The sequence below is a fragment of the Vombatus ursinus genome, unplaced genomic scaffold (genome assembly GCF_900497805.2).
Source record: "Vombatus ursinus unplaced genomic scaffold, bare-nosed wombat genome assembly UNPS02012319.1, whole genome shotgun sequence".
NCBI lineage: Eukaryota > Metazoa > Chordata > Mammalia > Diprotodontia > Vombatidae > Vombatus > Vombatus ursinus.
In genome coordinates this window covers 992,602-1,020,329 of record NW_020952097.1, presented here as the reverse complement: position 1 = coordinate 1,020,329, position 27,728 = coordinate 992,602, and the positions used below count along the sequence as shown (strand labels likewise).

General features: G+C 41.8%; 2 protein-coding genes across 5 annotated transcripts in view; one reads left to right on the top strand and one right to left on the bottom strand.

The window, feature by feature from the left end:
* The window catches only part of BOP1 (BOP1 ribosomal biogenesis factor), a 69,215-nt gene extending 46,667 nt beyond the window's left edge, over positions 1-22,548 (bottom strand). The window contains 2 exon segments of the mRNA XM_027857633.1: positions 20,114-20,302; positions 22,420-22,548. Of these exon segments, the coding sequence (XP_027713434.1) occupies positions 20,114-20,302; positions 22,420-22,548 (318 nt within the window).
* Positions 22,549-22,971: 423 nt separating this feature from the next.
* HSF1 (heat shock transcription factor 1) overlaps positions 22,972-27,728 on the top strand; it is a 60,283-nt gene continuing 55,526 nt past the window's right edge. Inside the window, exon 1 of one of the 4 annotated variants that reach the window (XM_027857646.1) lies at positions 22,972-23,324. In XM_027857646.1, coding sequence (XP_027713447.1) covers positions 23,208-23,324 — 117 coding nt within the window. In that variant the 5' untranslated portion in view covers positions 22,972-23,207. The remainder of the gene's footprint in view (positions 23,325-27,728) is intronic. The other 3 variants (XM_027857647.1, XM_027857648.1, XM_027857650.1) reach the window with 3 other exon arrangements.

Here is a 27,728-nt window from a genome sequence, read left to right as displayed (position 1 = left end):
AAGAATTCTGATCAACAAAATGAACAACTGTAACTCCAGAGGACCAATGATGAAACATGCTACCTACCTCCTGACATAGTGGTAATCTATTCAGGGTGCAGAATGAGACATTTATTTTTTAGACATGACCAATGGGAAAAATTTGTTTTGTTTAACTATACACATTTGTTACAAGGATTTTTCTTTCCTTCTTTCTTTCTAATTTGCAAGGTTGGGTAGGGAAGGTAGAAAAAGTCAAACAAACCAATAAAGATTAGACCTAATCTCTAATTCTAAATGAACCAATCTTTCAAAATGAAGTCAAATTCTCTTGTTTAAAGTTATACTATGCCTTAGACCAAAATGTACTGTGTAGTCTGTTAAATCATTTAACTCATTCATTCTTCCAGGCATCCCTGAGACATAGAAAAGAACAGGAATTATTCTCCCATATTTCAGAAGTGAAATCTCTCACAGTGGGATTGCAACTTCTCCTTTATCTCACAGAAAGTGCAAGAACTGGGCACTGGACCCACACCTCATGAATGTCAATGCCAGTAGTTGCATAGTCTAGGGTAAGCAGTGGAATCAGACTATAAGCAACACTAACTGGCTATGTGATCATGAACAAGTCACTTACACTTAACCTCTATAAGCCTCGATTTCCTCAATCTGCTAGATAGGAATAACAGCAGCTACCACAGAGGACTTTATCAAATAAGATCAAATGAGATAATGTATGTAGAGTGCTTGGCCAATCTTAAAGCACTATTTAAATGTCAGCAATTATAATGCTGCCAAGGCCCTCAAATCCCCTCCTCTTCAAATCCCAATTTCTCAGCTCAAACTCTGAAATGTCCACATATGACCTAAGTCTCACTCCTCAGTACCAAAATTCCACGTTCTACTCATATTCAAGTGTGGTGTAATAGAAAAGATAGACCAGAAGTCAGAACTGTTTTTAAGTCTTGGCTCTGCAACACATACTAACCATGTAACCAGGGCAAGATAATAACAACAACAACAACAACAACAATAGTGTGACACTTCCTTACAACAATTCAACAAATATTTAGTAAGCACTCACTATTAAAGACTGGGCAACTAGATGGTGCAGTGGGAGTGCCAGGCCTGGAGTCAAGAAGACTCTCCTGAGTTCAAATCTGGCCTCAGACACTTACTAGTTGTGTGACAAGTCACTTTAACTTTTTGCCTCAATTTCCTCATCTGTAAAATGAGCTGGAGAAGGAAATGGCAAACCACTCCAGTACCTTTGCCAAGCAAACTCCAAATGGGGCCATGAAAAGTCAGACACGACTAAAAAACTATGACTTGAGTATTTAAAAACACAAATATGAAAACAGTCCCTGACTTCAAGTAGTTTACATTCTATTGAGTGAGGCTGAGGTCAAAGAAATGACATGCACTCAGATAAGTAAATACAAAAATACTAAGATACGGTCAGAGGAGCAAAGAACAAGCACTCATCACAACAGAAATGAGAGAAAAGCCTAATGGAGGAGGCAGTATTTGAGCTGTCTTGAAAGGAGAGAAAGATTCTAAGAGAGGAGAGCTGAAATGTGGGGAATAGCCTGTCAAAAATTTAAAAAGAAAAAAAAAGAAATGTGTACAAGGAACAGCAAAGTAAGCCAAGTGGACCGTAGAGTGCATGACAGGGAATAATTAGAAATCAATGTAGAAAGACAAGTTAAAGTCAGACTGTGAAAAAGTCTTCCCAGTGTTTGTTTACTCAGTTTATATTTCCTATCATTCCTTAGGAATGGATAAGTAATACTTTCCTAAGCACTTTCAAACATATTACCTCATTAAATCTTTATAACAATTCCTTGAAGCATTTATTCCCCTCACTTGACGATTGAGGAAATGCGAATAAATTAACTTGCTCAGTACCTCATGGTCTGTTAGTGGCAGAGTCAAAATGAGAACTCAGGTAATCTGGATCTCTTTTCATTACACTGCCTGCTCCCTAAACTTAGTCTCAAAAGACCTGAATAAGAGTTTTTGGACACTTACTTTACAAGCTCTGTAACCTTGGGGCAAGTGCCTTAGTCACACTACATGAGCCCAGTTTCAAAATGCAAATGCTGTAATGCCAAAAATAATCCTACCATAATAGTAGTCTTAGGACCATAACAAATCCTCAGCTAAATATGCTACTTTTAATCATTAGCTGCCAGAGACCAAGTAAATAAATAGCAGCAAACACAGAAAGTGAAGTTGTGTTTCCTAGCCATTTTCTCACATGTATATTGCAACAAAGGTCTAGACCATTGTTAAAATCCTCTGGATAAACTGAAAATAACAAAAGAATCTTAGAGGACATTTAGGCAATTCTGCAACTGACCAGAAGTTCCCTCTACAACATCCTCAACTTGAACAAGTAGTCACTCTGCGTTTTCTCCAAGACCTCCAGGAGTGGTAAATCCATTACCTTCCACCGTGCCCATTTTGGAAAGCTCTAATTTTTTTGTTTTGTTTGGGCTTTTAAAAATTTGACAAGTATTAATAAACACAAACCTCCTATTCAAAGCACAAAGAAGATAGCATACGAAACCATGATCTTTACGACACAGAAGCTATTCTTTTTCAAAGCATAAAACAAATTCAAGATGTCAGTTTCAAAGTTTGCCTATTTGCTGGTATCTAACAACTTTCTTCTATCCTCTTCTATGCCTTTTAGTAAAATATTCAATAGCCCTTCTTCCTTTTCTGGTACCACTATGGCATGATCTCCTCCCCTCTCAAATCCCCTCAATTAAAAAAGAAATCCTCCCTTGAGATTTAAGCATTGTCAAGCAAAACAAAGCCATGCTTTGGGTGAGAGAAAGATTGAGGGCAGAGAAAGGAAGAAGGAAAGAAAGCTTTTAATAAGCATTAACTATGTGTCTGGCACTGTGCTAAGCACTGGAGATATAAATCCCAAAAAACAACAATGCCCTCAGGGAGCTTACATTCTTGTGAGGCAGGTAATATATAAATGGAATCTAGAAAGCTGGAAGGTCATCCATGATAGCATGGCATGGAGGTGCTAAGGGAATGAGGATACTTCAATAGAGGCGAGATAAAGCTAAAGCCTATCAGAGCACACAGTGGTGGCAGGGACAGAACCCAAAGTTCTAGTAGAGAAGTAAAGATGATGGCCTGAGTGGTGACTGCACTGTGTGGAGATGGCCATGGAGTGCCACAACCAAAAATGCACATGTTATTCTGCATCTCAAGTCCATCACCTCTCTGACAGGAGGTAGGTAGCAGGTTTCATCATCAGACCTCTAAGGTGGTGGATGGTCACTGCATTAATCAGAATTCTTAAGTCTTTCAAAGTAATTTTCATTACAATGTTGTATAGACATTGAATAAATTATTCTCCTATTTCTGCTCACCTTACTTTGCATCAGTTCATAAAAGTCTCAGGTTTTTCTGAATCCATCCATTTCATCATTTCTTATGGTAAAATAATAAAAAGTTCTAATGTTAGGAAGTTTTTCCTTACATTGAGCCTAAATCTGTCCCCCTACAACTTTCCTTTACTGTTTTTCATCCTGTCCTTTAGGGTCAAACAGAACATATAATCCTCCTTTCACATGACACACCTTCAAATACTTGACAACAGTTATCATGTCCCCTCTTCTCCAAACTAACACCACCCAGTTCCTTTAATGGAGTTTGGTATTGAACATTCTCACCAGTAAGCACCCTGAAGCCCAGAAGGGTGAAATGATTTGCCCAAAATGACATAACTCACATGACAAAGTAGAGAGTCAAACCCAGATTCTCTCTTTCCTCTGTGATGTGTTGAAGCACCTCTGTGGGCCTCAGCTACCTTATCTATAAAAAGGAGGACAATATGATCTGTAGTACCTATCTCACAGGACTGTTGAGAGGCTCAAATGATAAAATGGATCAAACTGCTGTACCACTTTTAAAAACATTATACATGAGTCGTCATCATAAAGGGCACACAGGCCAGGATTCTGCCAGTACCACAGAGGAGAAACACACTACAGCAAGAACCACAAGGAACTAGTTCTCAAATGTTCTTCCTAAATGGAATTAAACTAGCTAAATTAGCAACAACTAAACTAGCTAAACTAGCAGTAATTATGATTGTCAAAATATCCTAGCATTTACTCTTTATTCAAATAAGTTGAAGAAAAGTCAATGGAGGGATAAAATAGGGCTAAACAGTTTACATCCCTACACAGGAAGGTGATACTTGTAACTCTTAAAAATTCTATCACTACCAGCACAGCTAGAAGGAATATACATAGACAAAGGGTATGGATATAAGGTGAATTTGAGGGAATGACAAAAAAAAAAAAAATTAAGGGATGAGAAAGAGGAGTATACTGGGTGCAGAAAAAAGGGAGAGGCAGAATGGGGCAAATTATCTCACATGAAGAGGCAAAAAACACCCATCACAGAGGAGAGGAAGATGGAAGGGAGGGCAGATCAGTGGAGGTGGTAGACAGAAGCAAAACACTGGTGAGGTGGGAAAGGGTGAAAGGAGAGAGAGGACAAACAGGAGGAAGAATAGGATGGAGGGAAACACACAGGCAGTAATTATAACTGTGAATGTGAATGGAATGAACTCTCCCATAAAACAAAGTGGGATAGCAGAGTGGATCAAAAACCAGAATCCTACAATATGTTGCTTACAAGAAACACACTTGAAGCAGAGAGACACACACAGAGTAAAGGTAAGGGGCTGGATCAGAATCTCTTATGCTTAAGCTGAAGTAAAAAAAAGCAGGGGTACCAATCCTGATCTTACAGAAAGTAAAAGCAAAAACAGACCTAATTAAAAAAGATACGGAAAGAAACTACATCTTGCTAAAAGGTACCATAGACAATAAAGCAATCAAATTAGAAAAGCAAGGAATAGTCTACCTGTCAGATCTAGGGGGAGGAGAAGAATTCATAACCAAAAAAGAGATAGTGAGCATTACGAAATGTAGAATAGATAATTTTACAGGTATTTGGAAGAGTTTGAGGGAGAGCTCAAGCGAGTCCCTGCTTTTACTCAGCCACCTTGGCTCCAATATGCGATGAAATTTTAACTGAACCTGGATTAATACACAACAATTTCAAAAATCTTCGGTCATTGACTCTCTTACCCGCAAGGGCTACTCTGATAAGTTATATTCTTAACTTCCCAACTTCATTCCTGCCTCAATTACTTTCAGCAGTTGACCTAAGCCCCAAAGTGCTGAGAAAATCAAGGCACAGAGGGTGAAAAGTAGCAGATGGTTATGAGGTTGTGAACCTGACAGAACTGATAGAAATAGGGAAGTCTCAAAGAAGGACGACCTTTGGGGAAAAAATAATGAATTCTTTTCTGCACATGTTGAGCATAAAATGCCTGTGGCAACATTCTATTTTACTAGCATTTATATGGTGCTTTAAGGTTTGAAAAGCACTTAACTTATACTATCTCATTTGATCCTCACAACAATCCTGGGAGACAGATGCTATTATTACCCACATTTTATAGATAAAGAAACTGAGGCTTAGTGGCTAAGTGATTTGCCCAGGGTCACACAACTCGTATGTGTCTGAGGCACAATTTGTATTCTGGTCTTCCTAACTGCAACTCCAATACTCTCACCACTGCACTACCTAGTTGCCCAGGCTGAAATACGTAATAGACAGATGGTGATGAAAGGCAGGTGTGCCAGATATAGATATGAAGATCTGGTCATCATTTGCATGGAGATGATAATTGAAGTCGGGGTAGCTGGTGAGGTCACTGAGAGAAAGAAAAGGGCCACGACAAAGATCAGAGGGACACTCACAATTAGGCAGGTGCTACCAAAGGACACTAAGATAGAATGGTCCATAGGTGTGAAGAAACAAAAAAAGAGCAATGTCACAAAAACCCAAATCAGTCAGAATATCCAGGAGGAAAGAGAAGACAACACTGTCAAATGCTACAGGAAGGTCAAGAAGAGTAAGTACTGGGATACTGTGGTGACGTAAGAAACAGAAAATATCAATAAAAGCTTTTTTTTTTAAAGGGATCACAGATAACTTTGGAGAGAGTGGTCTTGGTTAAACAATGAAGTCAGAAACAGGATCTCCCTATAGCTAGGTACCATTTGATTGCACTTTGTAGTGGGTGGGTTAAGGTGAATGGGAATAAGGAATCTGGTGGTAGAGGATGGAAAATGGGACTTGGATAATTGGCTACAGGGTTCAGAAACACTGGGATGTACAGGGTATGACCACGCGCTAACATGTAATCATTAAGTGAATGGCACTCTCCTCTTCCAAAAAGAGATTAGAGATCAGGCAGAAGACACATGAAATAAAAGACAGAAAGCAAGTGGTCAGATGGAAAGACTCCATTTCTCCTCTTCTTTCCTCAGGAGGCTGGAAAGCAGGTAGAAGATGTTGTGCCTGGCCTGCCTTTCCCTCTTTCTCTTGCCTCACTTATGTGAGGAAATCCAGGAACCAGAATGGGCCGGGGGCGGGGGGAACATTACAAAGAGCATTTGGATGAAGGTCAATGGAAGGAGAAACAAAAGTGATTCTATCACTAGAGTGTACCACAAACTACCCACAAAGAGGAAACAGATAAGCAGTTCAGGGAAACAGCACAAGCCTGAAACAGAAGTATGACACAGCAGTGATGAACTTCAATTATTCAAACATTTGCAAGAACTCTCTGTCAAAAACTGAGCAGATAACGTCTTGAATTGCCTTTGTGATAATTTTATCCTTCAAAAGGCAGAAGAACTAAGGGAAAATTCTATTGTGGCTCTGATTCTCACTAAAGGCGAAGAACTTGGAAATGATGTTAAATCCTAGATGGAAGCGATCGTATTCTCCTGTAATTTGTGATACAGAAAGAAAGGAAATCTGGACACTGTCTGACATGTACCCTAAATTTTAGGAAAGTGATTTCAAAAGGTTCAGAGGAAAGATAGGTAAGATCCTATCAACTAAAACGTTACATTGGTAATCAGCCAAGGATAAATGGGAGATACGATTCCAATGAGGAGGGAAATGGGATTTTTCAGAAGAAATGGTGTGGATGCACAGGAAACTCACCAACCCTATCAGACTTTTTAAAGAAATGATTAGAATATAGAAGCAAAGTCAAATATCAAAGCATGTACACAAATGAGTAATAGTCCTATAAAAACAGTGTCAGAAATTATAAAGCTCAAAATGATCTGAAGCTAATAGGAAAGTTATTCTTAGCTACGCTGAGGGAAAAAAGAAGATATAAAGGAAAGGGATCTTTGCTCCTGTTGAATGGGACAAAAATAGCCAACAGAAAGAAGTCAGAGCTGCTCAATTGTTACATTTCTGTTTTTTTCTTCCAAAAAAAACAAACAACCAAACCTTTGAATTAAAAATGACAAGTAAAATAGTACCAAAGGAGTCAATATCCAATAAGTATACAGACAGTAAGAGAGCACCTAAGCTGCCCTCCACAAACTTCAAGTGACCTGGCTCAGAGGAACTATATCCCTGAGACACTAAATGAACTAGCCAGATCAAGTGATAAGCTATTATTAGTGATATTTGAAATTCATGGAAAATGGGAGTGGTACCACAAGATTGGAGAAGTATGAATGTTCCAATCTTCACAAAAGGGAAGAGAACAGAGTGATCAAATGATAGGTGAGAAATCATTTCAATCAATCAATTAATAAACATTTATTAAGTGCCTACTATGTGCTAGGCACTAAAGATACAAAAAGAGGCAAAAGATAATCTCTGCCCTCAAAAGACCTTACAATCTAAAGGGCTGATTGATTAACTGATTGACTGACTGCAAGTTCAATGAGTCAGCATCGTGATGTAGCAGCTAAAAAAGTCTAGTAAGATCTTGGACTGCAATGAGAGGCAAAACTTTCAGAAACAGGGAAGTGATAGTCCCACTGTTCTCTGCCCTGGTTAAAACATATCCCAAGCACTGTATTCACCTCACAAATTAAGAACACTGATAAACTGGAGAGTGTTCAGGAGGTCAAACAGAACGGTGAAGGGCTTTAAATCTATGCTATACCAATCAAAAAGCACTTAAGTGCCTACTTGAGGCAGCTAGGTGGAATGGGAGCACTGGACTGAGTTCATGTAGGTGTGGAATCCTGGGCATGTCACTTAACCTGTGTATGCTTCAGTTTCCTCAACTGTAAAATATAGATAATAAGAGCAGTTCCCTTATAGGGTTACTATCAGGATCAAATAAGAACATTTGTAAAGCATTTAGGACAGCGCCTGGAACACAGAAGGTAATAATAAACGTCCAGTCCTACCTCTCCTTTCTCTTCCCCTTCCCTCCTACACGCCAAGTGTTATTAGAGACATGAGAACTGGTTGAAGAATTCGGGAATTTTAAGCCTGGGAAGAAGACTTAGAAATGACATCATAGCTATCAGCAAGTATCTGAAGAAGTGATTAATGATTTGTTCCATTTAGCACCAAAGAACAGAACCAGCAGTAGTGGGGTAGAAGTTGCAAAAAGGTAAATTTAGGCTTGTTTTCATGAAAAACTTCTTGAAAGGCAGCAGAGTGACCCTCTTGAAAACCTTCCAACAAAAGCGGGATGATCACTTGTTAAGATATGTCAGAACTGGCCTAGATATCCAATGAGGTCCTTTCATCTCTGTGACTCATTTCTGTGATTCTAATGGAGGAATGGCTAAACAAGCACTAGTACATGAATGAAACAGAATATTGCTACACTGCAAGGAATTATAAATATAATGAATACAGGGAAGCACAGAAAGATTTATATGGATACAAAGTGAAGTAAGCAGATTCAAGAAAATACACAACAATGTAAATGAAAAGAAAAAAAATCAAAATAAAACTGAACACTGTAATTTTAATCTAGTCCCAAAGAAGAAATGAGAAAACATACCTCACTCCCTTCTTTGAAGAGGTAAGAGACTATGGTTATGGAAAATTGTAGCCTGTCAGACTCAACTGATGTGTTGATCAGTTTTACTGAACTGCTTTTCTTTTTTTTTGGGGGGGGGGGGAAGATATGGAAATAAAGGTGACATGAAAATAAAAGCTATAAAATATTTTTATGTCTTTTTTTGGTCTTTTTATTTTTTTTTGGCTAGGCAATGGGGTTACACAGGGTCACACAGGGTCACACAGTTACTAAGTATCAAGTATCTGAGGCTGCATTTGAACTCAGGTCCTCCTGACTCCAGGGCCGGTATATGCATCCACTGCACCATTTAGCTGCCCCTATAAAACATTTTTAATTTCCTCCCTTTCATCAATGGCCAATTCAAGTACTTGTCTTCCATGAAGTCTTCCCTAATTCTCCCAGTATGAACACAATCTATCCCTCCTCAAATTTCTCATTAAACCCCTCTCCCTTCGCACTTATCATATTCTGCCTTACAGGCCAATATCAGAAAGTTCCATGATTTTGTGAGCTATCTGAAACTCTGAAAAGCTAAGTGTCTTGCCCAAGGACACATAGCTGATAGATTGGAGGCAGAGTTTGAACCCAAGTCCTCCTGATTCCAAGTCCTTCACTCTGTCCAGTAGCAGAATGCTTTATTTAGTGCCTACCTTAAAGTACTTGGTCAGGGTCACATAAATCAATATCCTAACCCAGACACCCTAACTCTAAACCCAGTACTCTTCTTAATACACCACACGGCCTCTATTCTACTGTTCATCATCTATCTTTCTTTATGCATGTCTAGTCTGCCCAAATGGGACAGCTAAGTGATACAGTGGATTAGATACCTGAGTTCAAATCCAGCTTCAGATACTTTCTTAGCTGTGTGACCCTGAGCAAGTCACTAAACCTCTGTCTGCCTCAGTTTCCTCATCGATAAAATGAACTGGAGAAAGAAATGGCAAACCGCTTCAGTATCTTTGCCAAGAAAACCCCAAATAGGGTCACAAAGAGTTGGACATGACTGAAATGAATGAACAACAAAAAGTCTGCCCAGATAGACAAGCTCCTTGAGGACACAGACCATGCTTTATACCTCTCTGGATTCCCCCTACAGGACTTAAAGTGCACTGCACATCTGTGCTGATGATAACGCTATTTATTTAGAAAATCCTAAGGAATCAGCAATAAACTAATTGAGACAGTAGCTTTAGTGAAGCTTCAGGCCATGAAATCAACCTACAAAAATGAACAGCATTTCCACAGAATTTAAGTTATGTTACAAATTATTAACAACCTAAACTACAAGAGAACTGACTTGATTCAGGCCCAGACAAGATTAACAGTCATAGACTTACAGGATTAGAATAGAATGAGCTCCTTGAAGTCGGAGATGAACAGGTCTGAGGAAAGTCAACCTAGACTGGCCTTCATGCTTCTGATGGTACTTTTGCTAAGGCCTCCAGAGATGATGGTTGCTTATTGTGAAGCAGCCCCCTACCCCCACCCCCACCTCCATCCTTCCCACTCCTTGAAGATTACACAGATAGATGCCTGTGGCCATTCAGCAGGAAAAAACCAATGTGATTGTACTCTGCACCCTTAAGAACTTTACCTTTTAGATAATTGCAGCATTCTCACTTTGGAACATCCCCCCAGTCTTTACAGCTTTCACCTCTCATCGGTGAATTCCTCCCAGAACCTTCATTTTGAGGAAATGCCCAAGCCACTCCTGATTCTCCCTTCCCAAGCCAGGCCCATTTTCTCCCTTCTCAGCACCCTTTTAATGGTTGCTTTCCCTCACTAGAATGTAAGCTCCTTGAAGGAAAGGACTGTGCTTGGCATATTTATTATTATTTGCTTAATAAGTGCTTATTATTGGCTTGTTGACAACGAAATGAAAGAATGTTCCAAATCATTAATAATAAGATAAATACAAATACAAGCAATCTTAAGGTTTCATTTCATAAAAGATGTCAAAATAGGAGAATAGTTGACATTGGAGAAGTTGTAAAAAGAAAGCCACACTAATATATCATTGGTGAAGCTGTGAACAGGCTGACCACTCTGGAAAACAATTTGGTATTGTGCCAAGAAAGTGCCTAAAATGTTCATACCCTTTGACACACACCTAAGTATATACCTCAAGAAAGTCAAATAACAAAAAGGAAAGGTCCAAAATACAACAAAATATTTATATCAACACATTTTATGGCAGCAAATAAATAGCAACAAAACGCATATCCACTGACTGAGGAATGGTTAAACAAATTGTGGTACAAGAATGTAACAGAATATTACCGTGCTTCACAGAAGCATGGTAAAACTTATATGAACTGATGCAGTGAAGTTAGCAGAACCAGGAAAACAATATAAACAATGGCTACCACAATGTAAATGGAAAGACTGACAACTACAAAGCAAATGAAAATAGCACTGCAGAATTAAAAGAACAAGCTTGACCCCAAAGAAGAAACCAGAGTATTTGCCAGGATTTTGCTTTGTTTTGTTTTCAACTGGGGTCAGGATTAAGAGGGAGAAAAAATAGATTTTTTTGTTAGTTGAGGGGGAGGGAATCAAATTAAATTTTTTAGAAAGAGATAGGAAAAGATAACTTCTTCCACTTTTTTTTGTAGGAGAGAAGTGTCCTCATAGGTGTGGAGCACTTTGTACGTCCTAATGTATTGATCAGTCAGTCCATAAACATTTATTAAGTACCTATTATGTGCCTATAGTTTATTATTATTATTTATTAGTAAGTGCCTATTATGTGCCTATAGTTTATGTGCCTATTATGTGCCAGGCTCTGTGCTAAGTGCTGAGGATACAAAAAGAAGCAAAAGACAGTCCCTGCCTTCAAGGAGTTCACAATCTAACAGGGTAGACAATAACCAAACAAATACGTGCTCATCAGCTATATACAAAAGGTTTTCTGTGGAATATAAACGTTCCCAAACTTATGTGGCTTACCATCCCCTTTAAAAAAAAAAGTTACTCAGCACCCCCCTGCATATCTACTTTCCTTAACACTTTAATTTTTTTTATTTGTAAAATTTCAAAAAATATATAATTTTTTTAAAATGACACAGCTTAAATTTAATAATTTATTGTAAATTTGTGGCTTTTTTTCCTGCACTGAAATTTTGATGACGCAATATTATGTCACATAGTGTCACATTATAAACAAGTCATTACATGCACGTAGTCCTGCAGATGCATGCTGGACTTCCTGACAAGGCACAACATGCCTGCCTGCCAACATCTGCTTGTTAAGAACTGTCAGTGGGAGTTGATCATTGATCAGTTATAACTTTCATTTGGTGTGTTTATTTGGAAAATAACATAATCACTATGACTTCAACTGTTACACAACAGATGAAACATGTACAAATAGTTTTTCAAATTTTTCTTCTCTTCTTTCCCTATGCCCCCTTATTTTTATTCAATACCTTCCCAATTGCACCCAAGACTACTACCACATCCCCCCCAATCATTCCAGCACCCCACCAGGGGGCAGTATCACCCACTTTGGGAACCTATGCTAGAAGATGAGATTTTAGTGGTGACCTGAAGGAAACCAGGAAAGCCAGGAGGCAGAGATGAGAAGGGAGAGCATTCCAGGCATGGAGGACAGTCAGAGATAGAGTATCTTGTTCAAGTAATGATAAAGAGGCCAGTGTCACTGGATTGAAGAGTAGTACATGGTGGGGAATAAGGTGTAAGGCTGGAAAGGTGGAGAAGAGAATGTCCTAGTTTATGAAGAAGGGCTTTGAGCATCAAACAGAAGATTTTGTATTTGATCTGGAGGCAAAAGGTCATTCTAGTTTATTGAGTATAGGAGGGACATGGTCAGACCTGAACTTTAGGAAGATCCACTTTTGGCAGTTGAATGGAGGATGGACTGGGGAAAGGAGAAACTTGAGGCAGGCAGATCCACCAGCAGACTAATGTCCAGGCATGATGGGGATGAGGGCCCACACTAGAGTGCTGACAGTGTCAAGAGGAGAGAAGGGGGCATATATGAGAGATGCTACAGAGGTGAAATGGAGTTTTGCTTATTTTTCTCTTATTCTCTTTAAAAAAAATCTTTGTAATAAAGGACTTTTAGGAGAGCAGGGAAAGGGTAAGAGTACAAGGGAAATCTAGTTGATGAAAAATAAAACAAAAGAAAACAGTAAAAAAAATTTTTAATAAACTGAAAGATTCAAAATTGTAACAAACTCGGCCCCAAACAAGAGAAATGAGAAGATACTTCTACCCACTTCTTTTTTTTTTTTTAACCCACTTCTTTACAGAAGAGAGGGATCACAGACATGGGATACTAAATGTTAAGACTTTTGTGATATGTTGATATAGTTTTGGAGAACTTTTGGGGGAGTTTGTCATAAGTGATAATCCTTTGAGAGGGACTGTAGGAAAGGACACCATGGCAAATGTTAAGTGATATAAAATAAAGGACATCAATAAAAATTTTGATATATATTTTTAAAGTTCACTGCACATAACCAGCAAGTTTCTCAACCCTCACAACACAGGAAAAAAGATAACCGGACAATGCAATGACCTCAACAGGAAAATAAGATTTTTCTCCATCCTATAAAATGCCAGGTAGTTCCCACACAGGCCCAGCAGGCTTATACAGAAAAGCAGAAAGTAGACCTTTGCAGTATAGAGGAGATAAGTAGTTCATCAACTCCCATAACTGCTCATTTTAAATAAATTGTTCAACAGGATCAACCAATGAGTGTTTATGCCTAGCAACGTAGCAGAGAGAGTACCAATATGGCACCTATTTTCATATTCACAGGTTAGTTGAGGAGACAATATTAATACATGTGGAAAAAATTGGAGAATCTAAAATGGAATATGATTAAGAGAGTTATATGTTTCAAACTGAACTGTTATGGGGCTCCAAAGGAGAGAAAACTAGGGGCTGGCATTATCGGAGATGTTTTCCCAAAGGAGGGATGGGAAGATAGCTATGATGCTCAAAGTGCCAAGAACCATCTTCCCACTAACCTTGAGTCAGCACCAAAATAACTCCCAGGCTACATCCAATTAATTTAGGCTCTCGGCTTTATTTACCAAGCACTTATTTAGCACTGTTCTAGGGGCTAGGATGCAAACTTTAGATAAGGGGGCCCTGGAGCTCCAAATCATTCAATCAGCATTTATCTAGCATTCAGAGTGCTAAGTATTGAGTTTACAACCTAGTAGAGGAATGAGTTACAAAACAGAGCTATAATACACAACATCACAAAACAAGTGCATTAGAAAGGCAGAAACCCAAATACCTCCAAAAGCCTGAGGAGGATGGCAGTTATCCACAACAGGGATTAAGAGGAAATGAAATTTTCATTGGGCTATAAAAGATGGATAGGAATTCCATAGGTGAAAAAAGGGAAGAAAAATTTGATACGCATGAGCAAAGGCGTGAAAGCAAGAAAGTACAGAGTGTATTTGGGGACAGAGAATAGTCCAATTTGACCAGACCACAGAATGTTCTGATGGGATACACAAGGGAAGGCTGGAAGTGGGTGGAAGGTCTTGAACACTTTTCATCCTCCAGACTTCTGTGTCACCGAGAGACTTTCCCAGAGGAGAACCTCAGTTATATATGGAAGACACCTGAAAGTCTCCAGTTTTTCTAGCATTTCACAACAGATTCCCAAAGAAGCATAGGTTATAATTTTGGTCAGAGATAGCCTTTCTGAAGTTCTGAAGACAATTTGTCCGTAATTGTATCATGGATATCTATCAGTTTTACTCATTCTCGAAGAAGAAACAATATACGATTTTCAGCTTCTTTAATGCCCCTCACATGACTCAGGACAGTACTCAGAATACAAACTGAACACACACTTACCAAATAAGCACACCTACCTCGAATAGCACAGTACTAGAAATTGGCTGCCTTTCCCCCAATTTAAGATTACAACACAGGAGGGCTCAACTTTAGTCATTTCTCCATGACTCCTGCCTTCCCTGCCAAGGGGCCCACAAGATAACTGTCAAGCTGCTGGTAATCACACCCTAGCATTAAAATAATGTGAACAGTATTCGGGTGTAGGAAGGATAAACTTCTGGGAGCAACCACAAATTAAAATACAAAATAGGGGTCTGGCAGAGCCAGTCACAGGAGGCCAGAGCAGGTGACCCTACTTCTCTATAATATTCTTGTTTAACAACTTGATTCCTCTGAAATTCACAATATTAACTTAATTTCAATCCAGTCACTTCTATTCACCACCAAATAACAACAATGCCTTACCTTTATCAGCCCTTAACAGTAGGGTATTTGGAGACACCCTGCTTCCCAGAGCTAAGGTCCAGCAAGCAGGCTGCACCCTGAAAGGCATAACAACAATCCTTTGGGCTCTGGATGATCTCACCCTCTCACAAAGTGTATTGCTTTGACCAGTACTAGGTTTTCACTGTGGGATTCACGATTTTCATATTAACCAATCACGGTTTAGATTTTTGGACACTCTCCCTATCTCCCAAGGATTTGAGAGTCAACGTGCTACAGCCTAAAGTCATCTATCAAAATCTCCCAACATGCTAACAATTCCTGACTTCCTGTGCTTGTCCTTTTCCCATCACATTAACTCTGGTTCTATACCCCACTGAATAATCACAAGGCTCAACAACCCTTAAGACTTAAGACAATCAACTTAAGAACTGTTCCCACAGGACCCAGGAACGCCTGCACTGTCCACTCATGAGCCTGCTGTGGGAACTAAGAATAACTGTGTTATTGTCCAGCTTATTTGTGATTTTTTTATGAATATAAGACCTGCCTTTGCCTCAGCATGTTAAGCCCTCCTTCTCAGGAGGGGGGCTTCCACTTGCAAGCATTTCCCTCACTCTGAAATTAAATTTCTGTTTAAAATATTTATAGCAGCTCTTTTTGTGGTGGCAAAGAATTGGAAATTGAGAGAATGCCCATCAGCTGGGGAATGACTGAATAAGTTGTGGTATATGAATGTAATAGAATACTATCGCGCTATAAGAAATGATGAGCAGGCCAACTTCAGAAAAATCTGGAAAGACTTATATGAATGTTCTGCTGACTGAAGAACACTGTACACAGTAACAGCTACCTTATGTGATGACTAACTTTGATAGACTTATCTGTTCTTAACAATGCAAGGTTCTAAGACTCATGATGGAAAATGCTGTCCACATCCAGAGAAAGAACTATGGAGTCTGAATGCATATCGAAGCATTTTATTTACTCTCTTTTTTTTGTTTCTTCTTTCTTTCTTGTGGTTTCTCCCACTGGTTCTAGTTCTTCTTTACAACATGATTAATGTGAAAATAGGTTTAATATGAATGTATATATTGAGCCTATATCAATTTACATGCCATCTTGGCGTAGGGGGAGAGGAGAGATGGGGAGAAAATTTGGAACTCAAAATCTTCTGGAAGTGAATGTTGAAAACTAAAAGTAAATAAATAAATGTATTATTTAAAACAAACAAAAAAAACCTTTTGTTTAATCCCTGAAACACCTGCCTCGGGCCTGCTATATTCAGCTCCAGTCATTCCCAGATTAGATGCTGGTTCTGGTCAGTTGACAACAGTTAAGAACTTATACATCCACTATTTCATTTTAGCCTCACAAAAGCCCTATAAGATAAGCAGGACAAGTATTTCATACCCATTTTACATATGAGGAAACTGAGGTTTGGAGTAGTGAGGTGACTTGTTCAAGGTCACAAGGCTAGAAATTGGTGGATCTGGGGATATTCAGGCCTTTTAGGGATTGCCAGCTAAAATAGCTGCCTGCAGAGGCAAGCTGCCCAATGCTCCCAAACCTACTCTGGCAAAAACTTGAAATTCACAACAGACCAAATAACAATCAAGAAATCCACTGAGAAACTATAGTATGTGACTTATTCTACTCCAGGTCTATAGAGCCAGCCAGCAGGCCATAGGCAGTAGGAACCTCATCATCCTGCAAGATCCAATCAGCCTTGGTATTCATACCCCATCACTACCCTATGCCCTTCTAACTGAAGGGCAGAGCCATGAATTCCAAAGCCCCCATTTAAAGAAAGGTCTCAACAGAGATACCTCCTCCTTTCTCACCTGGATGCACTACCTTGGGTCTTCTCTGATTTCTCCACCATTCCATCCCCTCTCATCCCTGCCCCATATCTTTGCTCCCACAACCCACTTTCCCACTTTTCAGTTTCCTTATGTGTGTTGTGTTTCCCCACTGTGGACAGGGGTGCCAGTGCCCCCGCCATTGTAAGCTCCTTGAGGGCAAGGACTATCTTTCTTTTTTTGTAATTGCATCCCCAGCACTTAGCAAAGTGCTCATACATGATAGATGCTTAATAAATGTTTACTAACTACTGACTAGGAAAGGGGATCACCAGTAAAGCAAGCACCAGCACAGGCAAACAAGCCCAAGTGAACCAGTAATATACGAAGCCTTCAGGCACTCTTATTCAGAGACAGTAAGAGTAGAGGGTTACCTGAGGTGCTACGAACCAAAGTGGGGTTCTTAGAAGCTCCAAGAAACAGAACTGACTAGTATAAATACAGCAGTGAAAAATGTGAATAAGGCCTCAACCAACAGCCCTGTGCCAAGGTCCCTGGCACTCTGTCCTGAGATGTCATAGAGGGCCCTAAGGGCCTAGTATTCTAAACCTTAAAGATCCAATGATACTAAACCCCAAAAAGAGGTCAGAGCAGCAAACTAGGTGACCCAGTGTTAGACCAAGCAGAGCTTACGACCCCATCTAAAAGCACAGCTGGGGGCAGGCCCTGGCCGTGGCCTCAAGCCCCAATTCAGGAACTAAGGCCAAAAAGATGAATGAATAAAAGAAAATACAAACTAGAATAAAAAATTATTGCAAATCTAGAGATTACCAAAAAGGAGAAAAAACTCCACAATAACTTCAAGCAGAGATTCAAAGGAAAAAATGGATCTACCACAGTGACTACATGAATACCTAGAAGAAATGAAGGAAGAGATTAAAAAAAAAATTTAAATAAAAGTTGTAGAGGAGAACTGTAAGGAAAAGAAATAGCTTAGCAGAAAAAAGTGATGAATCCCACTTCAATAATGGACTCCTTGAAAACTAGAATAGACCAAGCAGAAATCAGTGTCGGTATAAAACAGAAAAGAAACATTAAAATAAAATCAGAAGATTGAAAAAATAGAAGAAAATTTTAGATGTCATATCAAAAACAACCAACCTAGAAAACAGATCAAAGAGAGATCAATTAAGGGTCACCAGATTCCCTAAAAATCATTATTATTTTTTTAAGGCATGGACATTATATTTCAAAGAACCAAAATGAAAACCGCCCAGATTTATTAGAACCAGAGAGGAAAGTGAAGAGAAGAATCCCAGGAATAACATAACCTAAATCCAGAAAAAAATGCTGTAAGACTCCAGAAGGAGTCAAATACTGAGGTACACAGAAGTTTCTAATGTGATCAAGAGATTTTAGAATATAATATCCCAAGAGGTAAAAGATATGAGTTTACAATCAATAACCTACCCTGCGAAGATGAATATAATCTTATAGGGGAAAATACAAACCTAAAATGGAATAGAGGACTTTGAAGCATTTCTGAAAGAGTCAAGAGAAACTTAGAAAGTTAGAAGTGGATGTGTGATATTGTAATGTTAAAATTCTAATACGAGGAAAGAAACAAGTATCCCATCAGGACCTCAACCTCTTCAAGGGTATTGAGGGAATTAAATAAGAAAGAGTAAGAAGACCTAGGGATGGACTGGTCCTGTTCTGAGGGTTTGAAGAAGGAAAAGAGAAAGGAGAGTAAAAGAAATATATTAGTACACAAAAGGGGGGGAGGGAGGGAGTTGCTAATTCTTACAATTGAGCATGTAAGAAAAGTATACAAACACAGAGGAAGGGGATCAAGGGAGTAGGAATCAGATGAATCTCACTCTTATCTGAAATGGACAAGGATGGTTTGGACACATACCAACAGTCTGGGGCAGAAATACATTAAATTCAACAGAGAAACAAGCAGGGAAGTTAAAAGAGGAGGTAATATGAGGGAGGGAGTGGAGAGCCAAAAGCAAAACAAATTTCCTAATCCTGAAGGAGGGATTGGCTGGGGGGAGGGGGGAAGTTGGGGGGAGTGTAACACAAAGAACTCGAATCTAAGCAGGTACCCCAGATTTCCTCTTACGTAATTGGAAAATGGCTGAAAACCATGGTATATAAATACAAAAGCGTGTTATTGCACTACAGGAGATAGAAGAAAGAGATAATTTCAGAGTAAGTATGATTAATAAAGAGTGAAGTGTACAAAATCAGGAAAACAATCCATACAAGGACAACAACACTGTAAAGAAAAATGACTTCAAAACAACTTTAATCAATCCAATGACCATGTCTTTAGAGGACCTATGACAAAATAAGTTTACCCAAATCCTGAAAGAGAGGTGACAGACTCAAGGTACATAAAGTGACATGTAGTTTTGGACATGGACACCATGTGGATTCATTTTGTATGACCATGCTTATTTCTTACAAGTTTTTTCTCCCTTTTTCTCAGTTTTTTAATGGGGGAGAGGTTGGCGTGGAGAGGAAATAGAGAGGGTTAGCAATAAAAAGCAGACCACTGAAACATTTTTCCAAATGCACATAAGAGAACAAAAGGAAATTCAGACAGAAGCACAAAGAAATAGGACAGGTTTTAAAATAATGTGTAATTTATACTCTTTTTTTCAAAAGCTGTATTAAAGTAGAGATTTCCATTTTTCACATGCAATCCTTTTTTTTAATGTTTTAATGGAAATGTTCTTCTTTTGGTTTTTAAGTTCAAAATTTAAAAAATAAAACAAAATAAAAGAATTCAAGCCTGTTGGCTCCCAGTCCAGTACCCTTTCCACTGCTTAGCTCCTTGACTAAAGGTATTTCTCCTGTCTCTCTATCCTCAGCACATAACATAGTAACTAGCCCATAGTAAGGCCTTAAAAACTTGTTGGCTGATTACACAATGCTAAAGAATGCTTGGGGCAGCTAGGTGGCACTCACTAGCTGTGTGATTCTGGGCAAGTCACTTAACTCCAATTGCCTAAAAAAGAAAAAAAAAAATAAAGAATGCTGAAGGATAAAGTCTTCAGTACTCCTAAAGGCACCAAGGGGTAAAGCAGTCTGAAGCCAGAGAGCTCAAAGAAAGGAACAGCACACAATCTCCATGTTTCCAGAAGAACCTTTACCTAAGACCTTTTCACGTACCTGGGACTTCTCCTGAGTCATCTTTGGGATGCTCCTGGATTGTCCATCTTCAATACTGCTGGCATCATCCTCACTACTGTCACTGCCAGAGTCCTCCAGACCTGAGAACACACTCTCTTCACTGTCGGATGGGTCAGACTCACTGTCTGTTGCACTCTGGCTGGGGGCTGGATGGTTGAAGAGAGGCAGCTGCCAAAGAAGCATTTATATCATGGTATAGAACCACCAAAGACCCCTTCCAACTATACCATGGTGCCAGTCAGAGGTGAGTAGAAGAGTTGACAGGCACCATTAGCCGGAAGGGCAGATCAGGTTCAATACTGATCAAAGAAGATAACCTAAAGTGCTCTGCAAATGCTACATAAATGTTAGCTACTGTTATTATTATTCCCAAATTCCTTCATCCAGGGGCTCTGAGTTGCTCTTACTCAGTTTAGAGCCCCTTTCATCTGGTCATTCATCATCTCTCAGCAAGTATACAACTCTGCTAGGTTCTACACAGGATGAAGAGGGGTATAATATATAAACTGTACCCTTAATGAACTTATTCTTGTTCTCCCAGTGTCGCATATTTAGGCATTTAAATTACTCCTGATATATGCCTTCCTCTGTGGACCAGCAAAACAGACCCATGATGGCAAACAGCCTCATGTAAAAGTGGGTGATAAGGATAGCAATAATCAATCCACAGGTCATGTGGAAAAGGATGGCAAATTCCAGGCCCTGAAAGGTATCTGGATACCCCATGAGGAAATACCTAGCTCCTGGAACTCCCATCTTACAGTCCTTTTCAGGTCTGACACTACTCTGATACAGAATCCACATCTGCTATAAACAAAGTTTTTAACTCACCTAAGGGATTAGAGAGGTAAAGATTGCATAGAGAAAGCAGAACTATGCTAAAAGGGTCCCTGTGACAAGGGTATCGAGTGACCCTAGAGAGAGCTACTCATTCAGAAAAATATAACCAGAGGAGCAACTGAAGGGTGGAGGAGAAGGTTTCATTTGCCAGTGCCTTGACATCGCTAGGGATTGGATCCAAAAAGACTATCTCTTTCCCCAGGGTATTCTCCTGGGCCCCATATTCCTTAGTCCCTCTCCTACTCCTCCATCTGGACTCTTATCTCTCAAACTCCTTTCCCTTCTCCTGAGTCTGGCCTTCCCTCACTTCCTCAGACTCCTCTCCTTTCAGCATGCCTACTTCCTAAACAAACCCACCTCATGGTATTTCACTATCTCCTCAGTTTCTCCACTCTAACTCTCAAACACCCCCAAATCCTGTCTCCTCTGGTCCATCAACCTCAGCTCTTTTTCCACTATAAATGGCCCCTACATCGTCTCTACCCCAGAGCACCAATTCTTCAGACATCTCCAGTTTACCTCAGACCCACTTCTTAGGGTTCCTTCTCCACTACTCCACAGGTTTTCTAAAATCTCTTCAGGTCAAAAAAATAAAAAATAAAAAAAATCTCTTCGGGTCCTTCTATTCCCTCAGGGTCTCTCCCAACCACTCTGTCCCCTCTGTACCCCACTAATCCCTACACCTAAATCACCCCTTTGAAAATATCCACTTAACGTTATCAATCAATGTTTAGGGTCCTCTCTTTACCTTCCACATTCTCACATCCTCCCTAAGGCCACCAGTTCTACCTCCTCAGCACCCCTTTAGTCATAAAATCTCCTCAGGCCCCAATCAATATTCTTCCCCATTAAATTCCTCTACCTTCTAAATCACCAATCCCCACATCTCAGACCCAAGCATCACCACCAACCCATTCTATCTCCTTTGGCCCCCACCATCAGCACCTTTCCCCTCAGTGGCCCCTTCCCTTCTGGACTTCATCGTCCCTGTCCCCTCACTGCCCATTATCCCTATCCCCTCGATGCCCCCTATTCTCAGTGAACCCCCATTTTTCCTGTTCCTGCCTTTTGCCTCTTTTTGTAACCCCAGTGATTAGCACCGTGCTTGGCTGTTTACTGACTCTCTCCCCCCTCAGGACCCCTCTCCCTGCTCGTCCTCCCAGTGCCCACCCCCTCACTATCTCTGTCACTTCAGGGCCTTTCCCTCCCCGCACCCTCAGGGCCCCTTCGTCGTGCCTATGCCCTCAACCACCCCTCATCTTCGCTGCCCTTAAGGGCCCCCTCCCTCCCTTTCCTCTCCATCCTCGTCCCTTAAAGACCTCTGCCCTGACCCCTCAGCGCCCCCTCCTCATCTCCCTCCCCTCGTCGCCCCCTTGTCTCGTCCCCCGTCCCGTCCCCTCCCCTCCCCGCCGCCCGCGTGCACATGGCCCGCCTTGCGCTGTCACCTCCTCGCCGGACCCCGCCTCCTGCAGCTCGCACTGCTGCTCCGCGGGCCTCTTCCCGGCCCTCGCTCGGGCCGCCGCTGGGGCTCCTGCTCCCATGCCTGCGCGCCTCCCGCCCCGCGCCCCGGCCATGTTCCCGCCGCTCCTCGCGCCGCTTCCTGGCTCTGGCGGCCGTAGACCTCCTCTCTTCTCTCTTCCCTCCCCTTCCTGTCCGGTTCTGGATCAGAGGTAGTGTGCGCCTGCGCTCGACGCCGCTACGGGCGCGTCAGAGACGCCGAAGCTGCGCTGGGGAAAACCCTTCCTTTCCTCGTTCCCGAAGAGTCAAGGTGCGCATGCGCCAAAGCGTTCATCGCGGAGTAGGGGCCGAGAGCAAGGAAAAAGAGTGGCCAGGAAGACATAAACGCGCACGCGAGAGGCGGGGCTGGGATGCCGTTGGGAGGAGGGAACGTCACGCGCGCGCACGCGTGTAGGTAGTCGACGCCGCCGGGGGCGAGCCCGTCGCAAGATGGCGGCGGCCATGCTGGGTCCCCGAGTTCTGTCTGCGCAGCGGGCGGCGGTAGCGGCTCGGGCAGTGGCGGAGTCGGCTACGGCGCCTGAGGCCAAGGCAGCGGATCCCTTGCAGCTCCAGCGCCGGCGGCGCTAAAGCGCCAGCCTTCCTTCCTTCTGTACCCGGTCCGCTCGCAGCAGGCCGGCCCTCTCCTCCCCTCCCTGCCTCTGCCCTGCCCTCCTCCCTTGGTGCCCGCCTGCCCGCCCTGCCCTGCCCTGCCCAGCCCAGCCCGCTGGCCCCCGGAATGGAGTTGCCCGGGGGCCTCGGTGTGGCGGGGCCCAGCAACGTCCCTGCCTTCCTGACCAAGCTGTGGACCCTAGTGAGCGATCCGGAGACAGACCCGTTGATCTGCTGGAGCCCGGTGAGGGCCTGGGGCGGGCACGGGGTGACGGCTCCTTCTCTTCCTTTGGAGCCTGGCGAGGGCCTGGGGATGCGCAGAGTGGTGGTCCTTCCTCAGCTGCACCCGGGGCGGGAAGGGCGCGGGGTGACAGCGCTTCCTTCCCCTTTGGAGATTGGAGAGGGGCTGGGGCGCATGGGGTTTTTCTCTCTAGTCCTGCGCGGGGTAGCGGGGGCGGGAGAGGCGCTCAGTGACTGCGCCTCGGCCTCTTTGGAGACTGGAGAGGGGCTGGGGCGCGCAGGGTGGTGCTCCCTGCTTTGCTGCACCAGTGGTGGGGAGTGGTGCACACGGTTACTGCACCTCTTCCGCCGGAGCCGGGCGAGGGACCAGGGGCGCTCGGCAGTTTGGTTCCTCCTCTGCCTTCTGGAGCATACTGCGCTTCCTTTGCTGAAGCCTGGCTAGGGGTTGGGGCGCTCAGGGTTGTCCCTCTGCTGCACAGTTAGGAGTAGGAGGGAAGTGGCACTCGGAGTTAACTGCGCCTCTGAACTGGGCAGCATTTGCTAGAGTGGGGGGATGGGAGGACTCTGGTTTTAGGTCCTCATTTGTTAGGATGGCCTGGAAGCTGTTGCCTGGCCCCTGTGAGATGCCCTCATAGCTCAGCTGCTCCTGGATTGAAGGAGAGAGAGGGCCTGTCTTAGGTCACTAGATCTAAAGGGGGAAAGATAATACTAGACTGTTTATTTGTGGGGAGGGGCATCTTCCTCAAGACATCCGCTTGCTAGAAACCTATCAGCAGGGACCCTGGACATCTTACATTTTTGGAGGGCCAAGGGAAGAGGCGTTAACAATGGATCAATAAAGAAGGACTTGAAGATATATAAAGTCACTTCCAACTCTAAAATCTTGCAATCCTAAGTTATAGCCTGGTAATAAGGATAGATAGTATTGACTTGCCCATTTCTCAGAGCTCCAGGAAGAAAGCTGTGAACTAAATCTTCATCAGCCCTACCCCGGGCAAGGAGAGAAGGCAAGATTTCACCTTGTTTATCTTCCATTTAGGGTGGAGTTGGAGATGTTCTGCTCACCTATTTAGAGCTGCTAGGTGGTACAATGGTTAGGGTGCAGGGACTGGAGTCAGGAAGACCTGAGTTCAAATGGAGCCTCAGACACTTAGGAGCTGTATGACCCCAGATAAGTCACTTAACATTTGTTGCCTTTTCTATAAAATGGAGGTAATAGCAGCACCTACCTCCCAGAGTTGTTGTGAGGATAAGATGAGATACTGTTTGTAAACCACTTAGCACAGTGCCTGGAGCATATTAAGCACCCTATAAATGTTAGCTAATATTACCATCATCATCATTATTATTAACTCTTCATTACCTTCGATCTTATAAAAGTAGTAACATAGAAGGGAGAGAAAAATAAGGTGGCCACCATACATAGCAGCAGTGCTGTAATGGATAGAGCACTGGACCTAGAATCAGACAGACCTGAGTTCAAGTTTGGACTTAGACACTTAATAGTTTTGTGACCCTGAGCTTGTCACTTCACCTCAGCCTGCCTTGTTTCCTCATCTGTAAATAAGGATAAGTAATAGCACCAACTTCCCAAGACATTTGTGAGAATCACATGGGATCATATTTATAAGGGTCTGTTATTGTCATATTATATCCTTACAATCAGGAGCGTAATCCCCTGTGAAATGTCTGGTGGGCAGACAGCCACAGGTTTGTCGTAGGCTGTGACTTCACTGAGGTAGGTAGAAGAAAAAGTTTTTCCCTAGGCCCACAGAAGTAGAGGTGAACAAAACAGTTTTTCCTGGATCATACAGCTGCTTGTCAGAATGGTTAACCCTAAATTCCTAAACCCTAAGCTTTTACTGACTAAGCTTCCTAGTTGTTCAGCTGATATTCAACTGATGTTTGCCATGGATGGGCAGAACTAGAAAGGAATGGGTTGGGCTAGGCCTTCTCATTTCTTGATCCTTACCTAACTGTGAGACAACTAGAGAAGTATCTCTGTCAGTCTCAACAAGCCCAGAGTTTCAATAATAAACACCATTCCCAGGAAGTTATACTACATGGTAATTAATATGTGTGTTGCCCGAGGCAGTGGCAATAGAGAATGTGGCATGATTTGGCCCAAAATATTGGGCTGTTCCATGTTAAACTAGTGACTGTCTGTATGGTGAAAGACCTTATGAGAAAGTTCAGAAATCAGAAATTGAAAGCAAAATATGACAGAATCTTAGGTGTGGGAAGGAACGTCCAAAGGGATAAGCAGCTGGTTTTGCAGTTTTTGTTGATTACTAGATGCTTGACAGAAGGCACTACACAATCCCACTCCCTTAAGCAACCTCACAGCTGGGCAGCTCTGATTTGCACAAATAAATAAGGGAGTGAATCTGAAATTCTAGATCAAAGCTCAACAGGGCTGGAGCTGCTGTTTACATTTTTGCAGTGAAGTCCCAGGATGTCCTGTAAATACCGTAGAAACCAAGTGTTTAAGGCCAAGGGGGAAAGGATATCTGACTCCCCGATTTTGGAGGATGGACAGTATATAGATGGACAGAGTATAGATTATAAGCCATCTTAACCTGGCAAGGCCTCGGCCTTTGATTATACACAGCCCCTGATGAGCTAAAATAACTGCCATGTGAGTTCCTCGATCACCATCAGATACTTGATTTTCTTTCTCAGATCAATCTCTTGAGAAACTAGGAAAAGGAAATCCTTGATGTACCAGTTCTTGAGCTTTCCCTTACCTTGGAATTCTCAGGCCAGGCTCATTCAACTTATGCACAGCTCAGTATTGTTTTTTTGTTTGTTTTTTTTGGCAATTAAACTGGGTTTCCTGTTTATTTTTCTTTAATTCTCTTGGTCTAAAAGATTATTTTGAAAAATTCCTCCTAAGAGAGATCTAGAAGTTAAGCTTTCCACAGACAAGTGCTTCGTAAGAGTATAATTTTATATCCCCCCCTTATCTCCTGCACTTGGGTATTTTCATCAATGAAATCTTGTGGTGGGCTGACCCATACTGTGTCACCCACCTCTTATTCCTAACATTAGTCTGTCTGAAAGTAGAATGGCTACATCAGGAGTTAGCAAACAGTAAGTGCCTAATATGTACCAGACAGAGTACTGAGTGCTGCAGATACAAAGAAAGGCAGAAGATGTGCCCTGCTGTCAAGGAGTTCAGAATCTAATGGGGGGAGATAGAATGCAAAACTATGTACAAACAAACAATAAATAAGATAATTTAAAAGTAGTCAACAGAAGGAAGGCACTAGCATTCAGAGGAATTGGGAAAGGATTCCCATAGAAGGTGGGGTTTTAGCTAGGACTTGAAAGCTAGTAGGCAGAGATGGAGAGGATCGTCATTAGAGGCCTTTAGACAGAGACTGTGTGGTTATTTTTGGGGTGTGCAGTAAAGAAGATTCTTATTCATATAAATGCAGAACTAGATACTCTCTGATATCCGTTCCAGCTCTGAGAGTCTGTGATTGTGGATGTAAAAAGTTATGGGGAAATTTTGCTTTCTTGTCACTGTTTCCTTACTTTTGTGGTTACCACTTCAAGGGACACCTTGAGCTTCTCCTTCAGCCATCACTACAACTTCCTTGTCACAAATAACATGAAAGAAAACATTTTTAAGCCCTTTGCTGTATTCCTGTGGCCCAGTTGTTTTGTGAGCCCCCTTTATTAGATCTGGAATTCTCTGTAGTCAGGGTTATGGACAGCTGAAAGGAGAGCATCCAGGGTCCACCAAATGGTAGTGGCCTTTCAAGAAAGTCCTCTTGCCATTTATTTTTTGCTCGAAGTTTACAGGAGAATCTAGCTGGGGAAAGTCCAGGTGTTAAGGATCTACTTTGGGGCCAGCCAGACCTCAGTTTCTAAACCAAGCTGGAAGAAAACTCCAGAGAACTAGTGCCAGAAGTTGGCCCTAGTTTAAACTGTAAAGGAACAGTTCAAAGAGGGATCTCTAGACTGCTGGTGAGGTAATATTCGGGAACCCTGGAAGAATCATACTTGGCTGGACACTACGTAAACCAAAGTGAACAGAGGTGGCTCTAGCCTTCTCAGAGCTCTCAGGCAGCTTTGTTATCTGCTTGGTTGTATTGCAACCCTTTCCTCCTATTGTAGAAATGCTAGGTAGGGTTCGGACCAAAACCCATTTGTAGCCTGTCTGATCTTGCCTAGTCAGCACCCTGGTTAGTCTAGGATTGGTGCATGAGGTGCCTGGTTGAGTGCCAGTGATGACAATGCAGAAATGAGTGCTGAGTAGAGACAAGAAAGGGACATGGATTGGTACAGGCAACACAGAAATCCATTCCTATCCACACCAGGCATTTTACCACAAAACTGCCTGAGGTTGGCAGCTCAGCACTCGAAATAAATTTTCTGAAATACCTTCTGTTTCTGTGGT